Here is a 25754-nt window from a genome sequence, read left to right as displayed (position 1 = left end):
CTTCTGCTGCATATGTTGAATTATTGGAAAAGAAGTTTTATCCCTAAATGCTTGTTGGGCATAAACATCATCATGCTTGGTTTATGCAAGGCAGTGCAAGGCTCCATCACACAAAGCAAGTGTTCAGATTTACATCATGTTTGAGAAGAGTGTAATCAGATTAGATTATGAAAAATATGCTGGTAGTGATGTGAAGTGGCTGCCTTATAGCATTGACTTAAAGCCATGTTATTTTCTTTATGGAGCTATCTTAAAGATAGAGTATATCACAATGCACCTACAACTATTAAAGAGTTGATAGACATGATAAAAAAAGAAATAATGGTGATTCCGAAAAAGATCTTTATTACTGTTATTGAATGTTTCAAAAATCATTTAAAAGCTATTATTGCAAACAAAGGTAATCATTTTGAAATTTCTTTTTATCTCATACAGTTGAAAACTAATTAAAGTTTTGCATGAATAAAAATCACCCTGTATTACTCTCCCTAATATACTTGTAAATAACTATTCATTATTCTGTCCATTTAGCACAATATAAAATACTCTATTTGACTACTTAAAATATTTATTTATATATTATAATAAATAATTATATTTTCCATTAAACTAAAATGCTTTATTCATGTTTGTGTTCAACTCAAGATTTACAAAGAGAAAAGAAATATAAAATTGAAGTAAAAATAACTGTTTACAAGATAAAAATGATTTCAGTTTGTGTGATTGGTCTAATAACTGGGAAAAAAAATCTGAAACAAAGATTATAATGTAGAAAATTATCAATGTTTTATGAATATTTCTCGAACATGTTTTATTAGGAACTGGGAACAAATTAAAATATGCATTCAATACAGGGTGGGTAGAAAATAACTAGATATTGAAATATATCTATAATTTCTATATTTGTAATGCAACAACAATGAAAGTTATTTGATATGTACCTTATTAAATAGAAATATGAATGCATAATTTAAAATTCAATGTAGGCACTAGTGCCATCCACCAACTTCCTCAAATGATCAGTGCTCGTGATGTGGATGGACAGCCATTTCTCTATATGTCTGCACCAAACCTGTGATCGTCAGCTTTGAATGACAATTCTTGATTGTTTCCAGACAGATTGTGGCATGATGTTTCTTCACTGTATACCATCGTCTCTGCACAGCAACCACTGATTTTCAACACTTCATAGTGTGCCACAATCTGCACGTGCTGCAGATTGTGGCACACTATGCCCCTGAACAGACAAGTAGTTGACCTTTTTTGAGATCTCCTCGATCTCTTCCCACACCACCAATACAGGAATTATGAAATTCCATTAATTGATGTACATGCACACACAAATTTTATTATGATTGCATTATTGTTACAAAAATAATAGCAATTTCTTAATGCTTAGTTACTTTCTACCACCCCATAGAACCTTTGTCAGTTTAAGTACTTACAAGAATAACTACTACCAAATAGTTATTACTAAGTAATAACAAGAATAAGATAACTGTCATGTACAGTCAATTCAGAAGTAAAAATGTAAATGAATCATTATTGAGCAATTATAAAATGTAAATCAATAACAGTAGCAAACAAACAATCTATAATAATAGGCACCATTTATGACATATATAAGTACACTATAGAAAAATACCACAATGGCTAGGACATTATTTGCTTAAAATTATGACTAAATATATATATTTAATTTTATGCATAAAATATTGCAAGGAGATAATAAAAATAAGATAATTTGCCTAATTTAATCAAATTTCATTAGTGAAGATATTCGAAATTAAAAAATTTATTAATGAAATAAAACATTGTCTATTATTGACATATATAGAAGAAAGTAAAGATAAAAAAGCTGCACAAGAAATTAAATTTCTGAAGGAAACATTTCAAAGTATTAATATCATAAAACCTAAGATCTAAATATATCAGGTGATTATAATTAATGTACCCTTATTCAATGCTGTCTGGAAAGATACACACCAGTCCAAACTCAACCAAATTTTGTAAGCTGAAGAATCCAAACTACCACAAGTTCTGTAGTTTGCCACTACAGAACTTGTGGTACTGCAAGTGGTAAAAAATACGTGGCATAAGGCAAATGGCTGGCTATGGACAATTTCTGGGAATAAAACTACTTATAATGCATGAAATATCATTCATATTACTGCACACCAACAGTAAGGATATTAATTTCACTTAAATATGCCTTTCTTTGAAGCTGTTTAATGAAAACAATGCTATTGTTACATGTGTGAGTTGAACTACATCATCTTAAGAAAGTATGTCAAGGCTTTTTATCATTTGCAGTAGCATAAGTTCCATAGTAATGAGTTTTAGAACTAATTTTTTTTTCATGTGGAAATATCTTCCATAAACAAAATTTGACTGAGTTTGGACTGCTTACATATTGCTCTATAAGTGTTAAGTAGGGATACTTGAATTATGATCAACTTAAATATTTTTCATAAAGTGAAAGACAGTTGCACACAAGGGTAGGAAAACAGTAATCTGGTAAAACTTGCTAATAAAATATATTTTAAATAAAAAAATAAACTCTGAATGAAAAATGAGAACCAGAACTTCTAGCAAATTTTCAAGACACCAATACTAGTAACAGGAATAATAGTATAAAAAACAAGAAACACCACAATTAGATAAAACTGTAACTCTTGCAAACAAAACAATACACCATTAAAAGTACACAACACTGAATGAATCAAATACAGTACACAAAATACACAGACACCATTAGGCCAGTCTTGGGCTTGGAAGGAGCTCCATGGTAGACATCCTGACGATCTCAGCCAGGATCACGTTGACAGATCTGCATCAAACTTCTGGCTGACTTGCAGCTGTCTGGAGAGACAGAAGGATTCATGATTGCCTTACAAGACCAGGTCATAAATACAGGAAACTACAGGAATCACATTTTAAAGAACACAACACTTGTAGGAAATGCCACATCATGCACAATATTATACAAAATGTCATACCAGGTTTACCACACAACTTACATCAACATAACCAAATGGCAAACAATACATCAAAAGCTTGCAAACGTATAATTACACATTCAACAACCAAACTTCACACCCAGGGTAATTTAAAAAAAAAAAAACAACACACTCAAAATATAAGTTATCATGATCACGCCATAATCACAGACAACACATATAGCACATAAACATACATCACATTCATCAACAAACAAAACACATATAACATAGACATGGATGTTCCAAACACCCAGAACATACAAAATACACACTAAAAAATTTAGTAAATATTCAGGACATGCTCATGAAATAAAGCATCTTTGGAGAATGGATAAGGTATTTATTGTGCCAATAATCCTTACTTGCACAGGTGTCATACTACATACATTAAAGTCTAGAAAAATTAGGCTTAACAAGTTAAACAGCACATACTGTATATCACATTACAGAAAGCAACCATACTGAACACATGTCACATAGGAAATTTTTAAATACAGATACATACACAAACAGCATATAAACAAAACATTTGCATTCTTTGGTTATGGTCTGTGGTTGGGCATAGCACTAGGCACCAGTATTGAACAAGTAGGATATAGTTCATCCCAGCATAACATAACAACAACAATAATAATAATAATAATCTAAACCAGGCAAAAGAAATTTGTAATTCAGAAAAACAAAATAAGAATAACTGAAATACACACAAATTCTTAAAACAGTTCTTCTAAAAGAGGAAAATAACTGGACAGTGATCAAGTGAAAAGTATTATTAAGCATTGATATCCATATGAAAAAAGATAACAGTAAACGATGGCTAAATTATGCTTTAATTAAGTGTAGCCATAGTTTCTTTAGTCAATTTAAAAAAAGGATCAAATTAAAATTATCTGAATTTTTTCTGATATAAAAATTCACCAAAAGTTAGGCACCTACCAGAGAAAAACTAGATAAATAGAATTATTATAACTTCTGATAACTTTACAAAAATTATTTATAATGTTTAATTATCTCTTTTATGAAAAAACCTACAGAACAATGAATAAAATGCATAAAATTCTGTACTGTATATAATGTGTAACTTGTTCAAAGTACCCACTGTCTGGAAAAGTTCTTTAGCAATTTGACTAATTAGTTGTGAAAAATGTTAGTCAAATTGAGAGTTTTGAGAAAATATGTGAACTAAAGTTTTGACATTCTCTTTACATTGAGCACATTGTATTGAAATTAAAATCCCTTTAATTTGCAGTTCTTGTTTTCTGCAGCAGCAGAAAACAGAAGAATTGCCAATTAATTTTTAATATTTAAATAATAATTATTTTTACTATAAATTAAATGCAAATTCTTGTTACTCCTTATACAGTCAAATCCTGTTTATCCAGATTTCTGGAATATCCAAATTGGCTTTAACAGTTGTATCTTTTTAAATTTTTACACACTGTTAACTGAAAAATTACATTATTATAATCTATGTTACGTTTTAATTTATCTAACCAAAGCACATTTTTTCCAATTTTCCTTTGTTTAATGTAAAATCAAAAATGTTTACAATTTTAAAAATTCTAATGAAATAGAACTGCAGATACTAACATAATATCCTAATTTGACACCATGCAAATTATGGAATATACACTTAAAAAATGGTCTCAAATATAATAAAATGTCTTCATTCACTTATTTTCTTAGCATTTCTAATCAAATTATTATAATTATCTCTAAACAAAATTTAGATATTTATATATTACAACATACAATAGTAGGTTAATATTTCTAATGCATGTAAATAGAGAAATAAGTGTTTTTTAAGCTGTGATACAACTTCTCAAGCAGAAATTCATTTATTGTACATATCAATAAACATAAAACAAAGATAAAATATTTAACTTTTAGCTTTGTCTTTCCATCACAATACAAAGTTAATAAACATTTCTGTTTTTACACTTAACAGAAGTGATGATGAATAATATTGAATGGTTAGACTAAGACAATTTAATAGTTAAAAACAGTACATTAAATCGTTATACAGTTTATTTTAGTCATTATATTCTAACTCTGCAACCATAAAACAGTAAATAATATTTTCAAAAACTAAAAATTACAGAAAAACATATCTGGTTAAATAATATAGTTCTTGTTACATAAGATAATGCTTGTTATAATATTTAAGTGCAAAAACTTTTAACATATAAGCGTTAAATTAACGCTTATATGTTAAAAGTTTTTGTAATAAACGATTAGCGTGCTGTCCATTACTAAATTATAAATATTTAAGTGTGTGTTTAGTAATAGACAATTACTAAAAACTCTTAATCTTCATATTACCAAGGGATGATACTTTGTACCCACCACGTCTTATTTTAGTTATTTATTCTATTAATTGTGCAGTTAATATTCTGAAAAATATAACTTTTGTTAAATATGTTGAGCTTAAGCATACAGTTTATGGTGATTTAATTTGAGTACTTTATGGAAATATAATTTCTCAAAAATTTTTTTCTGGTGAGCCCACTTAGTAAAAGATACTAATAATGTTTTGACTTTGAGTAAAGGTTTATTCTTCCAATAGTGAGACTAGTGATCTTTATCACGTCTTTCTTAAATATCCATAATAAACAGAACCCAAGATTAAAACAATCCACTTTATTTACCTAGGTGAATAAAGTGTGTAGTTCTTCACTTTATTTATGTAGTCTCACTATTGGAAGAAGAAACCTTTACTCATAAGTTATATCTATTCTATTTTAATAATTATTAAACAGTCTATAAATGTTTTGACTTATTGTGCTCAGCCAGCAGTATTGTAAGAGGTTGTTGTCTGCTTTTTCTGGACTTTTTAAGTTATTGTTTCTTATTGAGAGTGCATGAGTCAATGTAGATGTTTCAGTGCATATATTAATGTTGTTACATATATTATGTTTTTGTCTAATTTGACAAAGTTATAATATATATATATGCAATTAAGAACAAGAAGTATGTATTTTCATGTTGTTAACTGTATAGTGTATAGGTATAATTTTTTGGCAATACAATAGCATTGTTTGTACTTTAATTAAACTGAAAAATAAACATGTTTTCTTGGCTACATAAATGTTTATCATTCAATTCAACATTAATTTGTATTCCTTTTGACAAATATAGTTATTTCTTGAAGGTGATCACAATGCTCCTTGTTTGTAATTTGTGCTACAAAAAATATCTTGATAGTTTGAAGGTTTAATATATAGTAAGTGAAATTTGAAACTGTATGATTATTAGAAAGCTATTTAAAGTTTTATATCTTAACTAGTTTCAATAATCTATAATAACAATAAATTATCATAAAATTTACCCTTTCTAAGTCTTGTCGTAAGTGAACAAACATTTTCATTCTTGCATAAATACTATCATATTCTTTAACTTCCACAGGTTCTACTGTTTGTGATTTTGGCATAATTAATGGTTTATTAAAATTGGCCTAAAAATAAATTAAAATTTTATTCAAAACTGTACAGAGATATTGAATATTTAAGTATTGTTATTCAATACATGTAATTATAATTATATTTAATTTTTCTTTAAGAAATTCCATTATTAACATTTAAACTTTTCATCAATTAATTATCCTAGAGTTTCATTAAAAGAAATTTTTTAAAAAGCATACTTATTATTAGTATTATGACATTTTGATAAAATCCATATAAATGTATAAGGAAAAAAAAAACTTAAAAAATTCCTAAATATCTTTTGCTACATTAAACGCACATGCAAGGAACTTTACTTGGATTTTAAAAGCTAACTGCTAATTAACTTACCCTTCTTTTCAATTTCCAATACTGATAAACAAAATCAACAACTGTTGTACTTAATTTCAAAGCTTGAGCAACTTCATTAATATTAACATATTTATAGAATTCTGCCTCCATTTTTTGCATCCTATAATTAAAAAAAATTAAAAATTATTCATATGATTGATTGAAGTAATTAAATAATATCACTACTTTTATTATAATTTTAAACATATACATATAAAATATTTACAAATATATTAAAAATTGAAACTTTCTAAAATGATTTAATCAAAAGAAAAATACACAACATAAACAGAACCAACAAACCCTTTCTTCTTTTCTATCAAAAGTTTTAACAAATAGATAAATGTTTACAGCCTAATTTATAGATTAGCATCAAGTCTTATCAATATCTTAACACCAATTTCATACATTCTGTTTGGAATGCCAAAGTGTCCATCAACTGATTTACATATTTAAAGTTCAGGATTTCACAGATATTAAAATTATAAAAATGTCATACTAATTCTATATACAGATCAATAATAAAATCATAAAATCACATTTAACCATCATATTTAAGCCTTGTCTGGGATTATCATAAAATGACTGCCAAGCTGCTAATAATGATTTGCCATCCTTATAATTGATGCAGTCTCCTTTCATTGTCACTTTGAATATCTCCATATTTGAATATCTAAAGCTTCTATATGGTCATTGTTAAAGCCATGAAAAATCAATTTGCCTCTAAGATTTGCTTTAACTCCACATTTATGGCATAACTGATTAATGTAATGATCAGCTTATTTTTTCAATGTTATATTTATGTTCTTTTATTCTACTGTTGAGTAATCTATTGATAAAGCTAATGCACACCAAACTGTGCACAAATCTCATCTGACTGGCATATGATATACTCCTGATTCTCTGGATAAATCTATACTATCCTCACCATTACACAATAGTTTATACACTGGTGTTTTGAAACAAAATCTAACATTATAATATACTCATCATCAGATAATATAAGTTCATTTAATTTCACTGCTAACTTTTGTAGATCCATGATCATGAACTCGTAAACTTTCATATAATCATCCAAGATTATATGCATCCTTTTTCTAATAGACATGTGGGAGATCTGGCCTTATCTACTATAGGTATCAAGGCTGTGGAGTCGGAGTCGGGAGGAATTTCTGGCCAGAGGAGTCGGAGTCGACCTGACTCTGATTCCTGCATTTTAAATTTACTTTAGTTTTTTTTATTTAAATGAAAGAAAATTTATTATATATTTATTAATACATCAATTTAATTTATTAAATATGTAGTGTTCTTTGTAGTACTGTATTTGTGTTTAGTAGTAAAATTATTTTGACACAATTGAATTTAAATATTTTGGATCATTCCTTTATTATCCCTGCTCTATAGAAGTACTCTATTTTTCTGAATGAGCCAGACTAATTGACTAGTGTTCACATTTTTCTTTTCTGAGCAAAGGGCTGAAGTAGTTAGATCGCACACTTTTAAATTGAATTAACTATTCTGGAAGGGTAAAATTGAAGTGCAAATGCTGTCGAATATATGTAGATGTAGAATTTTATCATCTGCTTTCTCCTCTTATTAAATATTTGTTAAAAATTCATTTTTTTATACAAATAAATATTAAAAATACTAACTATGAGGGCAGTTTTTTTCAAGCTCCAATGGTCCATAAAACAAAGAAAAGTGTAAATAACAAAATGAATTTATTACCAAAAGTTAGGTACAGACATTATTATTTTTCGACATAATCACCGTGAAGATTGAGGCATTTGTCATATCTGTGGACAAGCTTTTCCATTTCCTTGTCATAGAATGTTGCCTCCAATGACTCGAGATGGACCCTAATGTTGTTTTGAAGATCGTCATTAGTCTCGAACCTCTGCCCTCCTAGCCACTTTTCCTGTACAGAAAAGAGGTGGAAGTCGCTTGGCACTAAATTGGGGTTATACGCTGGATATTTAATTAAAGGTGTTGAAGACTTTCACCTCTTTCCTGAACTGAAAACGTGGCTAGCAGGGCAGTGGTTTGAGATTAATGAATTAATGATGAACTTCAAAACAACGTCGTTAAGGCCATCTCAATTCACTGGCAGCAACATGAGCGACTTCCACCTCTTTCCTGTACAGGAAAAGTGGCTAGGAGAGCAGAGGTTTGAGACTAATGACGATCTTCAAAGAAACATTAGGGTCCATCTCGAGTCATTGACGGCAACATTCTATGATAACGGAATGAAAAAGCTTGTCCACAGATATGACAAATTCCTCAATCTTCATGGTGATTATGTCGAAAATTAACCATGTCTGTACCTAACTTCTGGTAATAAATTCATTTTGTTATTTATACTTGTCTTTTTTTTTATGGACCATCGAAGCTTGAAAAACAGCCTATGTAAAGTATTTGGGTAAATGCCTGGAGCTCCTTTTAGAGTTCAGAGTAGGATACCCCTATGAGCACCTCCGTCCCCCATAAAATGACTTGGTATTTAATTTTGTTGGAGTCAGGAGTCAGAGTCGGCCTACTAAAATTATCAGGGGCCATATTCTGGTCACTGTCTCTCGTCTCTCGCAAGCTGGTCGCTGATTGGCTAATCCAAATGATTAGCCAATCAGCGACCGGCTTTCAAGAGACGAGAGACAGTGACCAGAATACGGCCCCAGGAGTCACAGTTGAGTTTTTTTTTACTGATCTGCAGCCCTGATAGGTATGAGCTGTTTCTCCAGCTTGCGTGTTTTTGCAAATACAAAAATCAAAAAGCTAGGAGATTTAACTACCATATTATTCAAACATATAACCTTAGTCAAAGTTTTATATGTAAATCTAACCAAACGGTATTGTAAGCTGTTCACAAAGTCACTATTTACCTTCACACATTCAATTGATACATTGGTTCAGAATCAAATCCATTAATTTTCTGCAATTTTAAAATTCATAGAAAATTAATAAATTTGATTCAAAATTCTGAACTGTAAGTTAATAGAAGAATTAAATATTATTCTAACCAAAAAAAAAAAATTGCTTGTTTCTATTTGTTTTATTTTTTGAAAAGTATTTTCCTTTAGAAAAAGCATTATATTTTTATCGCCATTTACTGGAGATTATGTGTGTAACCAAAGATGTTACAATCACTTTAATAAAAAAAACCATATCATCATTATTATTGAGTATAGTAATAAATATTCTTAATAATAGTAATAAAGTATTAAAAAGAGTTATATTTACTTTGCCATTCTAGCATTGGCTTTTTCTTCACTTGACATTTCTAATTCTCTTTTATTGCTCTTCCTATCTACTGAACTCTTTGCATCATCATAATGAAGACCCTTTTTCTCTTTGGTATGTTTTGAACAATATGACTAAAAAATAAAAGTAATTATGCATATAGATTTCCAAACCACATTACATAAATATTTATATATATAAATATACTTTTAAATCAACATCATCTTCTTCTTCTTCTCCATCAATGATAGCTTTCATTGCAAGTCCATGTTCAAAGGCACATGTTACATGATAAGCTGTTTTACATGTTTTAACCTTAAAAGAAAATAGGAATAGTTAGAAATGAATAACATAATAATTATTAACACAATTATTTATCAACATTAGTTTCTTTGTATTCAATAAAAAGAAATATTTTCCTGAGATATCCATCTTAAGAAAAACTAGTACCTTATATTTAAAAATGTATTAAATGAGAATGTCAGTAAAACTTTCACAGAACTGACTTTTAAAGATGCTAATTTTAAAGATGCTACCTTTAATACAAAAATAACAAAACTTAAACACTCTTTGAATGTTAAGAAATTTGTTTTCAACATTTACTTAATAACAATTATGAGAGCAAAAAGAAAATTCAATTTATCTAGAAGATTGACCAATACAATGTGAAATCTAGTGATTATGTCAATACATACACATTAAGTATTTTGAAAGAGTCATTATTTGAGTCACATCAATATGGAACAGGAAGCAATGATCCATTATGCAGTTAGAAGTTGTTGAAGTATGTAAAATATTGGTCTTTAAACCATGTTTCAAATTGCAGAATATGGAATGAAAACACTTTCATTTCAAAACAAAAAAGTTCAAATCTCAGGCTTCTGCTGATAAATGATGCCAATCTCAGTGTCAGACTGTTACTGCTATACTGTATAGAGAAATATTAGAATCAAATATGAAGCTAATAATCTGTAATAGATAACAATCAAGCATAGATACTTGAAGTTCTTTTACTGCATGACAATACATGTCATTGTTCTACCATAGCTATCAGTTAAACAACATAGAAGCTGAAATTCAGTTTGTCCATATCCTCATGGTCCCAGCATTAATCTGTTGGACTACTTTTTAAAAATTTTACAAGGAACACAAATTTGTCAATGATAATGAAGTTAAGGAAATAATGCATATATAGCTTCAACCAAAACTAATGAATTCTTTACAGATGAAACCAGAAAGCTTGTGAAGCAATACAAGTTATGTGTTAAAAAAAGTGTAATTATATTGGAACATGATGCAGTTTTCATTTGAAAGACTGATGCATAGTAAATAATTAATAAATTTATTTTATTTTTGATTTGCCTTTGTATTTTCCCCAGGTTATATATTTAATGATATTCTCAATTGGTTTATATATGTATATTAATAAGACCAATATAACATTACACGACATTCATTTTATAATTTCTACATAATTTTGTAAATTACTCCACAATAAATACATTTATTCTAATATAATAAATGAATCATTTGATTTAAATCTATAAAAGTCATGTTTGTCAAATATATTTTTATTAATGCATATATCTAATAACAATAACCTAATGTTTTAAATGAAAAACATACACTTTTCTAATAGCATTTCAATATTTAATTACATTTGAAATAATAAATTTTCATGTACATGATAAATATACCAGTTTTTGAATATCTTTTCTATAAATTTAAGTATGAAACTGATATAAATACATATATCATATTGAAAGGTGCTTCACTGGCAGAGCAAACACTTCAATATCAGATTATAAATGCAGTGATACCTTGTATAAATGCTAAATTTGACAAAAATTTGCTTTGGAGTTCAAATGATGCTTCAAAGTTCCACTGCAAGCACAGTGAAAAATGCACTTGAAGTGTAAAATAGGCTTCTGAATAAAGAATACAAACTCATTCTTTAAAAAAAACGACAATCTCAAATTAGCAATAATGTGTTAAATTTCACAACCATTACAATTAAATTCACATCTATGTTAAGTAACAACTGTTAAAAATATGCAAAAACTTTCTGTTCAACCCACTATAACCTTTACTTATTTATCATAGCATCCAATAAGTGTGCAGAAGCAATGAAGCTTAAGAGAAGGGTTAGAATATCAACAATAAAGGAATTACAAAGCACAAAAGTGCTTTGTAATTCCTTTGTAATATGGAAAATCTGGCAACCACGTTTAAGTGCCAAAGTCGATGGTGTGTGACCAATAAATGCAATTTTTATTTTATAATACAGTATTTACTTATTTTATTTACTTTTTTTTAAATTTATTATTAGAGCATTTCATTGAGTTATTTTTACTTAAATTATGTATATTTGCTGTTTTAAATTTATCAAAATGAGTAGTTTAGGTTATGGAAAAGGATTAATTCACTTTCTGTTAATTTTAAGGAGAAAAATGGCTTCAGACTTTGAATGATCTAGTTTGAACTGCTTCCTGAAATGAATTAAATATGAAGTATGTTGCACCATTGTAATTAATTTATGAAATTATGCTTTAATTAATTAATCATAAAAATAAGATCAAACTTAATATAATAGGGAAAAAAACAACTTTTAACATCAAAATATAATTAAGAGTGTAAGATGAAACATAAGAGAATAATTCAATATATTAGGAACAAAGTATATTACTGAATGAACACTTAAAACAAACTGCTTAATTCAGGAAACCAAAAATTCATTTAATATTAATTTTAAAAAGCTGTTTGATTCAATTTGGTAAAGACTTGAAATATATTCCTAAATGCAGATCTGAATCTGGTCTTTAAAAATGAAAATATTTCTATGAAGAAATATTTTTGGCTTCCTGAATTATGCATTTTGTTTTATGTAATTATTATGGCACCAAGTAAATCAGGATCATTTTAATTACTGAATGAAACAGAATGAAGACAAAAGTAACCTTAAAATAAAACTGCATTTTAAAAGAAATTTTGTGTTGCACTATACTACTTCATATGATCTGGACATTGGTGAAGATAATGCAAAATGTCTAAATTATCAAATATAAACCAAGTAAGAAATTGGATCATGTTATCTGTCAACTTTTGAAATTGTCTTTTTTTTTTAAATATTATTTGATTTTCTCTTACTGAATGTGGCTATTAAATGAAATAATATAATATTATTTAACCTTCAAATACACCAGGTTGAAATATAAAACCTCTTACTTGAAACCAATTAACTGGAGTAAAAATTGTTTCTCAAGTGCAAACATTTTCACACCCCTTCTGGGCTCTTTATCAGGCATTCTTTCCAAACTGTTGCAAGCTGGTTTCTAAACTTTTGATCTTCCTTAGAAGGTAAATGTTTTTGACAGCCCAGAAGGGCATTGAAAATGTTTGCACTTGAGAAACAATTTTTACTCTGGTTAAATGGTTTCAAGTAAGCAGTTTTATAATAGAATATTAATTTATAAATATAAATTAATACTATATTATCTCATCTAAATGTAAACAAAAAAGTAATACTTACTGAACACTGAATACATGCTCCAATTTTTTCTCGACACAAAGAACAAACTAAAGACCATCTACTCGCCTGGAAAAAATATTCATGATTTATAATTTAATAATTAGTAATTTTAATAATTCATAAATTTTAAGAAAAATTACTTTTAAGAATAGTATACATTAATATACAGTTTTTTCAAGGAAATCTTTGTTTTTTACATATTCTTTTATAGTTTTATCATCACTTATGTACATTTATGTGAATATGTGTATTTGGTTCTTTTGAATAATGTTTTTCTTTATTACTTATATAACAAAATATTATCTAGTTCAATTCATTGCTTCAAATCAATGTAAAACATTAAAACAAATAAACTAAAACATGTAAATATTCTGCTAAATTAAAACTTGAAAGTCAGTGAATATTTTGATCATATATGGAATTATGTCCTATATGTAATTTTTCAAATTAATAAATTTTATTTTCTTGCATTTGGCAGCACTGCCTTGTGATTGTTGCAAACATTTGCACTGATTTGGGCATTCAGTAATGACCTTGACTATTCACAAAAACATTGTATGGGCTATTCTATTTTGTGGACATACCCTACTCTCTACTAGTAAATAATTACAGTTTGTCCGTTTTTTTATAATGGTTTTAATTTATATAAATTTCAACCTAATTTTTTTTTTGTATCTGTCCTATAAGAAAACTCCGGATTTGGGAATCTTTTTTTATGATTCAACTATCATGTTATCTGCGGAAATATACAGTACTTGTTTATACATAAGAGACAAGACAGTCTCTAATAACATATCAGTATTATTATTGTTATGAATATTCCTGCTGAGTATATTCAAGTTTGTAAAGATATCTCTATTGCATATTGTCCTTTGCATTTTAAATTTTATAATCACAATTTTTATTTGTTTATTTACACTGTAAAATTTGTTTCACTCATATATATAGATGTGAGGGACGAACAGACCCACAATAAAGTGTTATTTTAAATTTTAATTATTAAAACATTTTATCATATAAAATCGAGAGTTAGGCTAAAAGCCATAAAAATTTATTTCCCACGGAGTTGGTTCCTTGTTGAAGAGGATCCAGCTAGTCAGCGATGTGTCACCCGGAACTTTCGATAGAGTGTCTATATTGGACGCCAGACCGTTAACAACAACCACCTGACCTCATGGAAAAAACCCAAGAAGAATAACAAGAAAAAACTAAAAAAACACCCGAGGTCATCCAAAGTCCCTCTACCAAAGTCGTCCTCAAGGATTAACCCTGTGAACCCGAATCCAGACGTAAAACCCGTGCACCAGAATCCAGAAGTAACACCGTGCCTCTTTAAGAATCTTCTCACCCCACTTCCGTGCTTCCACACCTACGAGCTCCTGTTAACGGACCAGAATTTGAGAGAACATTCCATCGAAGTCAACAGTGTCATCCTACTACAGATCTGTGACCTAGAAGAAAGGTATTTATCAACCCATGATTCGGTTGTAAACTCTCTCTCTCTCAACGGCCTAGTATAATTAAGACCAATAATATGCCCGATATCTCTGTATAGTATTTAGTTCTTATTAATTAAAATTGTTATTTGTTAGAAAATATGGAATCCGAGTGAGTCACTTCCTCATCTCTCTCTTCACCTCTACTCTGAATCCAATCGCTCACCCGCTACCACTCGCATGACGTAACGTCGCGATTTCCAAGTCCTGCAAGACTCGGTGGTGTCAGATGTAGGTCTCCTGTCATGGTGTCAAAGAGAACATATATATATAATGTGTGGAGTCAATTACTCTGTTAAAAATTACTTTAAAATTCAAAAGCTACCATTAAAATAACTTTTCAATCTTGTATTATTCTCATCATAGAAATAAGGTAAATATTAAATTATATACTTGAGATATAAATTATTAAAATATCAATTAGAAGCAGATACTATTTGTATTACCTGGGTTAAAGAAACCAAACTTTTACAAGGATTGATCAAATGAAACCTGATTGAGTAAATTTATTAAGACAAACAAAACAGTATATCCCTTGATATGGCATGATTAAACAAAGATATATGAGAAAGCAGGAATGCACTTTTGTTTGTTAAAAGTCACTGTAGGCATTTGGACATGCAACCCATGGAAGTCACATGATGACAGACCAGGCTAAAGGAAGGGTGGTATAGAACCTCCTAATTTTTTGTGTTAAAGTATCCTGCACAGTGTTTGAAACATGTGATCGAGTATTGTTGTGCAACAAAATCACACCACATGATAGCATGCCTGATCATTTATTCTTTATGGCTTTATGCAGTTTGTCCAATGTTGCATTGCAGTGGTTGGCATTGATACTCATGTGAGGATCCTTCAAAGTCCACCAGCAAAGGTCCTGCAATTCAAAAAATGTGCTCATCATAACCTTATATGTGGAGGCCTGTGACTTGAATTTTTTGTGTTGATGAACTGGGGCATTTCCATTGTATGCTTGCTTGTCTACTGGTTGGCACCACATTTTGACCTTGGATGAATTCTGAATAACTCTAGCCATGTTTTCATTATTCTATGCCAAAAATAAAACATGTGAGATGACTGAACTTTTTCCCACTTGTTCATTGGTGTATGCTTATCATGCCACATGTGGCATTATTTCCCCCTTACACCAGACCACATAACACAGCACGAATGGGTTTCATTTGATCAATCCTTGTAATATGGCTTTAATTTTAATGTTTATCCCCATTACTTATTTTCTGGCAATGCTAAATATCTCTACTAGAAATTTCCCAAAAATGGACAAGAAAAGAAAATTCAAAGAAGTAAAAATTGTTCTTCTTGAGAATAAACCAGGGAAAAAACTAAGTAATATCTTAAAATTATGAATTAGAAAATGTATCAATATAAACAACAANGTATCAAAATAGCAGATAGAATCATAATTTCTGATAATAAGGGCCGCGATTATACGATTTTAAAATAAAAACGGCAAACGCTAAGCAGTGATGAGCGACTAGTAAGTCAACCCGTATCACGCTTGACTGCACACAGAAGCCCCTCCGACTCGATTTCCTCGCCCCTATTACGGCGCAAATCGGATCAGTCCACTCCAAACACCTTTGATAACAGGTAGGACGTCCTGGCTTATCAAGTGAACTTCTTCCGCCCATGCGCAATCGATCGACTGTTAGACAAGCATTATGGTCGGACGTGTACATCATTATTTCGATTACATGTTCTTAATAACTAAATTGTTTTATAAGTTTATTATTCCAAAATAGAAAAACTGAATGTGAAGTTAAATGTGCTTTGGTGTTTTTAATGGCAGCTTCGTCCACAGGCAGTAGTGCTAAAATTAACTTTTATGGATCATTTGAAAGAAATTTGTAAACTTATGTAAATTTTTTATAAAATAAGTCAGAACAAGTTTGTAGAAAAGTATATAAATAAAAAGAAATTTCCCAAAGAAAAGTTGCGATGAAAGAAGACAAAATTTAAAACATTGCAAGTCCTAACACAACTGTTCCTACAAATACAGATAAAACAATATGACAGTGCTGCAAAGAAACAAAAAAAATTCACTCTTTTATGTTATATAATATTAAATTAAACAGATATAAAAGCTCCTGTTTATATTATTATATTGATTACATAATACAGTAAAATAAGACATGGTACTGAATCTGTGAAAAAAATTATAATCATTTTTATAGTTAACATCTCTACATTTGTTATACAAAGAGAATGTTAATAATCAGTAATTTTACATCCATCTATAATTGAAATGTACTGACACAAATATAAGTTGACTCCCAATTTTGGAATCCTCGCTTTTTGAAAAATATTAGGACCCAGATATAAGTCAACCTTTCATTATTAATTTTATTTGCATACAAAAATTAACAATCAGAATTTAAAAAATTTGGAAAGTCATTAGAACAATACTTCATCACTTTCATTGTCATTATCATCATTACAGTCTTTAGCCTTCTTGAACAGATCATCAACCTCTGTTCTGTCCAACATTACTTAAAGCCTTTATAACTGTATCTTCACCAACAATCTTTCATAATTCTAACTTTAACAAAAACATGTGGAATTTTTATTACTTATGTGATTATGAAAATTGGTTGTATTTAATCACATTTCTTTCTTTTCAAAATTATTTTAGTTTGAGATAAAACTTTTTGAATTTCTATTTACAAATATCTAGGAATCAATCAGCATTAATGAATTTTTGATTGCTTTCTTAGTAAATTTTTAAAACAGCATTTAAATCATATCTAGTCTGTAAGAAAATTGTATTCAAAGGGTTTTATAGAAAGAAATGTATGCATTGGACACCTACATTATAAGTGACAAATTGTAACTTATTGCTTCATTTATACTAATACAATAAAATAAATATCAATAGAAATAAAATTAATACAAGAAATATAAAAATATCCTATGTGCCATGTTTCCTTACATATTTCTTGTGTATTCTGGAAAGTGTTCTTGAAGTTTCATGCTTTTAAAAACAAAACTTTGTTTTATTCTTTTTTTATAACTGTCTAAAACATTTTTTATAAAGCTTTTTATTTACTTTTAATAAAGTCTAAAGCATATAACCACACTGAATACATAAATTTATAATTACAATATAAATTTACATTTTACAACAGAATAAATCTCATGGTAAATTTTCAACAGCCTTTCCCTGATTTTTCATGATTACTTACTTGATTAGTAGGGATTCATAGGAGTAAAATAAAAGTTACCAAAATAAAATTTCTGTAGAAGTTATAGATTCTGTTGAATATGATAAAAACAATTGACTAATCTGACTAATTTACAATTGTGCCAAGCACTTAATTCCTGCTCATAATCTCACTGCACAATTGATACACTAATTTCAGCATAAATTTAACTCTGTACAACATGTACAGTATCATAGATAGTTATTGAAATCAAAAGAAACTTTAATCAAACTTATAAGTCAAGTCAAGAACGATTTTTTTTTACCCTTTTAAAACTGGAAAAAACATTGACTAATATTTGAGCCAGTGATTCTCAACTTTTTTCCATCATGGTTCACTTTTAATAATTTAAAAATTTGGCAGCACACACGGTTACTTCGATAAGTACTGCAGGACAACAAGTGACATCATAATAGTAATTTTTAAATGCAGGTGGTTATTTAGGTTACATTTTCTAAATGCCTTGGTAACTGGCAGTTACTGGTAACACCGGTTACAATTTCCAAATGAGCCCTAGGAAGGTAGAACTAATTGAACTACTTGTCTGACATCACTTATGTATGAGTATTTGCAGTAGTGACACACTTCAAAAATCTCAAGGCACAGTGATTCAGAATAACTGATTTGGGCCAATATGGTAATTTTATACAGCAAATTTATAAAGTTTATATGATTAATTTGAGTTTTAAGTTAAAAATATTGCTTTTTCTAATAAAAGTATCATCATAATATTAAAAATATTTATCATAAATATTCTTGTTCTTCCTAAATTTTAAATAATGATAATTTACATATTCATTACTTCACTGGGTGCATAGGTAGACACTGGGCATCTTTAACATCACTCTTTATTCAGTAATATGATGTTAAAGATGCCCAGTGTCTACCTATGCACCCAATTGTGAAGTAAAGAATAAGTAAAAGACGACACGGTTTTGGAATAAGTTGATAATTTATATTTTATCAATTATGAACGATTTTTCATTGGTTACTGTAAAAAATTTATAGATAAAATAAATTTTATGCATATTAAAAACTACTGTTATATGAACATAATTCTGTTTGTTGTCAAATATTAGAAATATTTTCTTTTTAATCACAAAAAATTAGAAGAAAACTTTTTCTAAGATATATCATTCTAATACATCTAAATAAAATTTAAATAGCTATTTCTTTTTAAAATGAATTACAGTTGAATCTATCTTTTTCAAATCTCAGAGTGACAAGAAAAAATTCAAGGTAAACGAGTTTTGAGATATAGAGGTTTATACACAGTAAATAGTATTAATAATAGGTTTGGAAGTACATTATTTCATTAAGAGAATAACAAGTACAGTACACATCTACATTACACAGAAATAAAAATTTGTGACATGCCTTATAAGAAATAGTTTGTCAATAATTTCTGATGCCTGGCTTTCTTCAACCAATAAGATGCAAGCCAAACTTGAAGCCAATCAAAGAAAAGCAATGTTACTTGCAAATAAGTACTGTATTTCAAAAGATGTTTCTCAACTATAATTTATGTTATCAAAATATATATGCTGACCTTTGAATTTGTATTTGACACTACAGTCCATAATTTGAGATAAAGAGGTTTTCAGAGAAAATTATTTTTGATAAATATAGAAAATACATTAAATTTAAGCTGAAAATGTGAGGGGGAACAAATTTCAAAATAAACATGTTTGAGATAGATAGGTTCAACTGTATTTAATTTATATCATAAATCCTTCTGTATTTTTCTACTCTTACAAATTAATTAATTTGTAAGAGCAATTAATTTGTAATTAATTTGTACTCTTACAAATTAATTAATTTGTAAGAGTAGAAAAAATAATCACAAGACAAACTTTTTAAAAAAATATTCATTTAATTACTCACTGGTATTTCTGCTATTTTTGTTATTGGCTCCATTTTATCAACATTTTCTATTGCAACTTCAGGAATCCAAAGAGCACAACTCACATGAGTCCACTTTTGACCACTCCTATAAAAAGCACGAACATATAACTAATGTAAGTGGAATATTACTATCTTTACTATGCTATATAAATTAAAATCAAAACAAGTATGTGCTAATATTTGTTTAGTATAATAAACAAACCATTTCAATATATTGTAATATAATAAAATTAGCCTTTGGCATCAAAAATGTATTATTGATTCAATAAGCCAACAGGGAAATAATTTGTTTTACCTTGTACTTTTCATAGCTCCTCCTCTATTTGGACATAAAATGCAGGAGGGTCTAATTCCTAAGGCACATGTACGACAAACCCAACTACCTTCAGGAATTTTTGTAATTCCATAACATGCCTGATGAACACATATATTGCAAGCATCACAGAATACCATTTCATTTCCTTCTTCTGAATCTGGCTGTAATAAAATGTTTACAATTCATTTAAATGAATTATCAATATTTTGAACAACAATAAAATAAGAAATAAAGCATTTTTTAATGTTTTTGTTAAAAGACTTACAGATCTGCAAACATCACAAATAACATCATCATCATATTCAATCCCCAGACCTTCTTCGGTTTTAATGACTTCTTGAAGATTATCATAACACTGTATAAAGAAAATTTATACAGTTATTAACTTACCAATTAAAAGATAAACAAAACAGGTTATTACCTGAGAAGGATAATCAACATACTAGAACCTTTTTATATCCCAGTAAGAACAAATTTTATTTCTAAGCCATGCCGGCTAGGTCATATAAGAAACTGGTACTAGCCTTCACTAGAGCTAGGGCTAAGTTCAACTTTCTCATGAAATGCCAGACGAGCAATGTGTTTCCTATGTCAATACATTTTAAACATGTTGTTCGATGCATTCCATATTTGAATTGTACTGGTCAAAAGCCTGAGAAAGACCAAGATTATGATCAATAACGTTAGCTTTAACTAAAATTTCTTACAGGGATATAAAAAAGTTCTAGTGTGTTGATGAATAAAACAAAACAGGGTAAGGAATTTTGGAGATAAATTAAAAAAAAAAAAATGAAGTGAAGAAAAAAGATACTAAAATGCAAGTAGGATGACATTATTATTGACATATTGGAACAGAGTCAGCAAAAGAAATACAGTGAAACCTCGGTATACGTCCAATTCGGAATACGTCCTGTTTGAACGAAACAAATTTTGCTCGGTATACGACTTTTGTTTGGTATACAACTTAATTCAATTAAATGCGCCATCTATGAACAAGTAGCGCTATCGGTGTACTACACCAGACTAGACGTTCACAGTGCCACGGTTTATAACATTGTTAAATTTCTTCTGATTTTAATTTGTAAGTAACAATTTATTATTTTTATTAATCATGAATTGCAAAAGGGCAACAGAAAAATAAAAAAAATGACTAGAATCACAACGGAACTGAAAAAAGAGATTGTTGAGAAATATGAAGGTGGCATGCGTGTTCGAGATTTAACTGTTGCATTCCATATTCCGAGAATGACGATATCAACAATCGTGAAAAATAAAGACATTATTAAATTTGCTAACGTTGCGAAAGGGGTTAAATCAATTTCTAAACAGAGATCGAAGACATTAGATCATGTCGAGAAATTGTTTTTGCTTTGGATAACTGAAAAACAGTGTGCCAAAGACAGCATATCGGAAGAAATTATTTGCGAGAAAGTTAAAAGGATACGTGCTGATTTCATGAAAAATCAAGCAGAAACTAGCGAGGAAAGCGAGGTGTTTAAAGCCAGCCATTTTTTTTTACATGAGAATGGATTAATCATTTTTACATTACTTCTTATGGAAAAGGTTGGTTTGGTATACGTCCTATTCGGTATAAGTCCAAACACCAGGAATGGATTAAGGTTGTATACCGAGGTTCCACTACAGGAAACAAGACATACTATCTTGGAACCACTACCGAGGTTCCAAGACAGTATGACACTCTTCAACTAAGACAGACATGACTTCCTTGAAGTTTTGTTTTAACATTAGCCTGTATTTTTCAGCACATTTTGTTCTTATTTGTACTAAACATTCTGATATATGGAAGTAAACATATACTAGTATAAATTTGCTTCATTCTGTGAAAAACTTTGAAATGATGAAAAATATACATAACATTTCTAAATTGCATAGCAAAATTTATGAAAAAAAAAAAAAAAGCACACAGACTAGCTTAAAAATTGCCATCAATTTACAGATCTGTGTAATTAAGACAGGAATTACAATTCTGAATGTAATTTCATAATGCTGAGCTGTTTGTGTGTATATATATATAAAAATCATTGTTAGATTTAAGAGGTTATAGAGTTTTTATATATAAACTCTATAACCTCTTACATATAAACCTATAACCTATAAAATCTAACAAATTATTCTTTTTTCCTCCAAATAAATTCCTCCTTCTAGTTATAAAGTAATTGGAAAGAGATGTTTTTCTGTGTAATAGCAGTGNTCAGCGATGTGTCACCCGGAACTTTCGATAGAGTGTCTATATTGGACGCCAGACCGTTAACAACAACCACCTGACCTCATGGAAAAAACCCAAGAAGAATAACAAGAAAAAACTAAAAAAACACCCGAGGTCATCCAAAGTCCCTCTACCAAAGTCGTCCTCAAGGATTAACCCTGTGAACCCGAATCCAGACGTAAAACCCGTGCACCAGAATCCAGAAGTAACACCGTGCCTCTTTAAGAATCTTCTCACCCCACTTCCGTGCTTCCACACCTACGAGCTCCTGTTAACGGACCAGAATTTGAGAGAACATTCCATCGAAGTCAACAGTGTCATCCTACTACAGATCTGTGACCTAGAAGAAAGGTATTTATCAACCCATGATTCGGTTGTAAACTCTCTCTCTCTCAACGGCCTAGTATAATTAAGACCAATAATATGCCCGATATCTCTGTATAGTATTTAGTTCTTATTAATTAAAATTGTTATTTGTTAGAAAATATGGAATCCGAGTGAGTCACTTCCTCATCTCTCTCTTCACCTCTACTCTGAATCCAATCGCTCACCCGCTACCACTCGCATGACGTAACGTCGCGATTTCCAAGTCCTGCAAGACTCGGTGGTGTCAGATGTAGGTCTCCTGTCATGGTGTCAAAGAGAACATATATATATAATGTGTGGAGTCAATTACTCTGTTAAAAATTACTTTAAAATTCAAAAGCTACCATTAAAATAACTTTTCAATCTTGTATTATTCTCATCATAGAAATAAGGTAAATATTAAATTATATACTTGAGATATAAATTATTAAAATATCAATTAGAAGCAGATACTATTTGTATTACCTGGGTTAAAGAAACCAAACTTTTACAAGGATTGATCAAATGAAACCTGATTGAGTAAATTTATTAAGACAAACAAAACAGTATATCCCTTGATATGGCATGATTAAACAAAGATATATGAGAAAGCAGGAATGCACTTTTGTTTGTTAAAAGTCACTGTAGGCATTTGGACATGCAACCCATGGAAGTCACATGATGACAGACCAGGCTAAAGGAAGGGTGGTATAGAACCTCCTAATTTTTTGTGTTAAAGTATCCTGCACAGTGTTTGAAACATGTGATCGAGTATTGTTGTGCAACAAAATCACACCACATGATAGCATGCCTGATCATTTATTCTTTATGGCTTTATGCAGTTTGTCCAATGTTGCATTGCAGTGGTTGGCATTGATACTCATGTGAGGATCCTTCAAAGTCCACCAGCAAAGGTCCTGCAATTCAAAAAATGTGCTCATCATAACCTTATATGTGGAGGCCTGTGACTTGAATTTTTTGTGTTGATGAACTGGGGCATTTCCATTGTATGCTTGCTTGTCTACTGGTTGGCACCACATTTTGACCTTGGATGAATTCTGAATAACTCTAGCCATGTTTTCATTATTCTATGCCAAAAATAAAACATGTGAGATGACTGAACTTTTTCCCACTTGTTCATTGGTGTATGCTTATCATGCCACATGTGGCATTATTTCCCCCTTACACCAGACCACATAACACAGCACGAATGGGTTTCATTTGATCAATCCTTGTAATATGGCTTTAATTTTAATGTTTATCCCCATTACTTATTTTCTGGCAATGCTAAATATCTCTGCTAGAAATTTCCCAAAAATGGACAAGAAAAGAAAATTCAAAGAAGTAAAAATTGTTCTTCTTGAGAATAAACCAGGGAAAAAACTAAGTAATATCTTAAAATTATGAATTAGAAAATGTATCAATATAAACAACAAACAGGTATGAAAACTTGTTTTCTTTTCATCCTCTCATAAAAATATAAAAATTTGATTTCATTATTAATTATTTATCTTTGTATAGACTTTTTCCATCATAATTTACAAAATTGTTAGCAAAAGCTAAAAAAAATTTCTCTAAAATTATGAAAAAGTAATTTTTAGTAGAGCAATTTGTAAAAACAAACAATTTAAAAGTGACATATGTCAAGAGGCAATACTTATATTTCATAAAAATATTAAAAATAGATGGATAATTTTATTAATAAAAACTTTTTAAAATACTTCCAAAATATTCAGAAGTCACTACATTTTATATCAAAAGAATAAAGCAAATTATTAGTATTGGTATCAATTAAATGATAATGAAACCACTTAGTCTGTTTTAGACAGTTGTACACGTCCGACCATAATGCTTGTCTAACAGTCGATCGATTGCGCATGGGCGGAAGAAGTTCACTTGATAAGCCAGGACGTCCTACCTGTTATCAAAGGTGTTTGGAGTGGACTGATCCGATTTGCGCCGTAATAGGGGCGAGGAAATCGAGTCGGAGGGGCTTCTGTGTGCAGTCAAGCGTGATACGGGTTGACTTACTAGTCGCTCATCACTGCTTAGCGTTTGCCGTTTTTATTTTAAAATCGTATAATCGCGGCCCTTATTATCAGAAATTATGATTCTATCTGCTATTTTGATACTTTTGTTTATTTATAATGTTTTAATTACTTTATTTTCTTGTAATTAGAGACGATACGGCTTTAAAATAAACAGATCAGCTTTCTCTTGCCAATAGATTATCTCAACTTTCACCGATTGTCGTCGGTTCCTTTGTAATCGGATAGGAATTGACCGTGTTTTAAAGTCCAGTGTTAAGTGTTTATTGCTCTTGCGGTAATGTGAGTAGACAGGGAGAGACCTTTAATGAACCGCCAATTGTTTTACGACTGTTTAAACTACTTCTCCCCACTTGTTATTCTTAGTAAGTAGAGAAGTCTGTCAAGGTCGGTTAAGGTTTATTACTTTCACAACAGAGTGTCAAGTGAGCTGCCACCCACACCCACCGGTAATGACAACAACGCGCGAAGTATCACGTTACTCTCTAAACAAAAACTCCTTTCCTTGTTGGAGGTGGGTCAGATGTCAACGTTACTGTTTAATTTCATTGAACAGAATGTTGTCCATGCTTTTTAATAAATCAGTTTTGTCAGAACTGTTTATTTTTAATACATTTTTTATAATTTATTTCCGCTT

The 25754-nt window shown here is 29.7% G+C and overlaps 1 protein-coding gene across 3 annotated transcripts in view; it reads right to left on the bottom strand.

Annotated features, from left to right (window-relative positions):
* Positions 1–2730: 2730 nt before the first annotated feature.
* LOC111618299 (protein Jade-1-like) overlaps positions 2731–25754 on the bottom strand; it is a 90374-nt gene continuing 67350 nt past the window's right edge. For 2 of the 3 annotated variants that reach the window (XM_023359803.1, XM_023359809.1), the window contains 8 exons: positions 20763–20852; positions 20477–20658; positions 20161–20266; positions 13560–13625; positions 10238–10345; positions 10031–10164; positions 6794–6914; positions 4671–6456 (listed from right to left, as the gene is read on the bottom strand). In XM_023359803.1, the coding sequence (XP_023215571.1) occupies positions 6274–6456; positions 6794–6914; positions 10031–10164; positions 10238–10345; positions 13560–13625; positions 20161–20266; positions 20477–20658; positions 20763–20852 (990 nt within the window). In that variant the 3' untranslated portion in view covers positions 4671–6273. Of the gene's footprint in view, positions 2863–4670; positions 6457–6793; positions 6915–10030; positions 10165–10237; positions 10346–13559; positions 13626–20160; positions 20267–20476; positions 20659–20762; positions 20853–25754 lie in introns of those variants that run through there. The other variant, XM_023359814.1, reaches the window with a different exon arrangement.

The sequence above is a fragment of the Centruroides sculpturatus genome, unplaced genomic scaffold, assembly GCF_000671375.1.
Source record: "Centruroides sculpturatus isolate CEXI.00-Female unplaced genomic scaffold, Cexi_2.0 scaffold69, whole genome shotgun sequence".
NCBI lineage: Eukaryota > Metazoa > Arthropoda > Arachnida > Scorpiones > Buthidae > Centruroides > Centruroides sculpturatus.
Note: the sequence above shows the minus strand (reverse complement) of the source record. Positions and strands in the feature narration are given on the sequence as shown.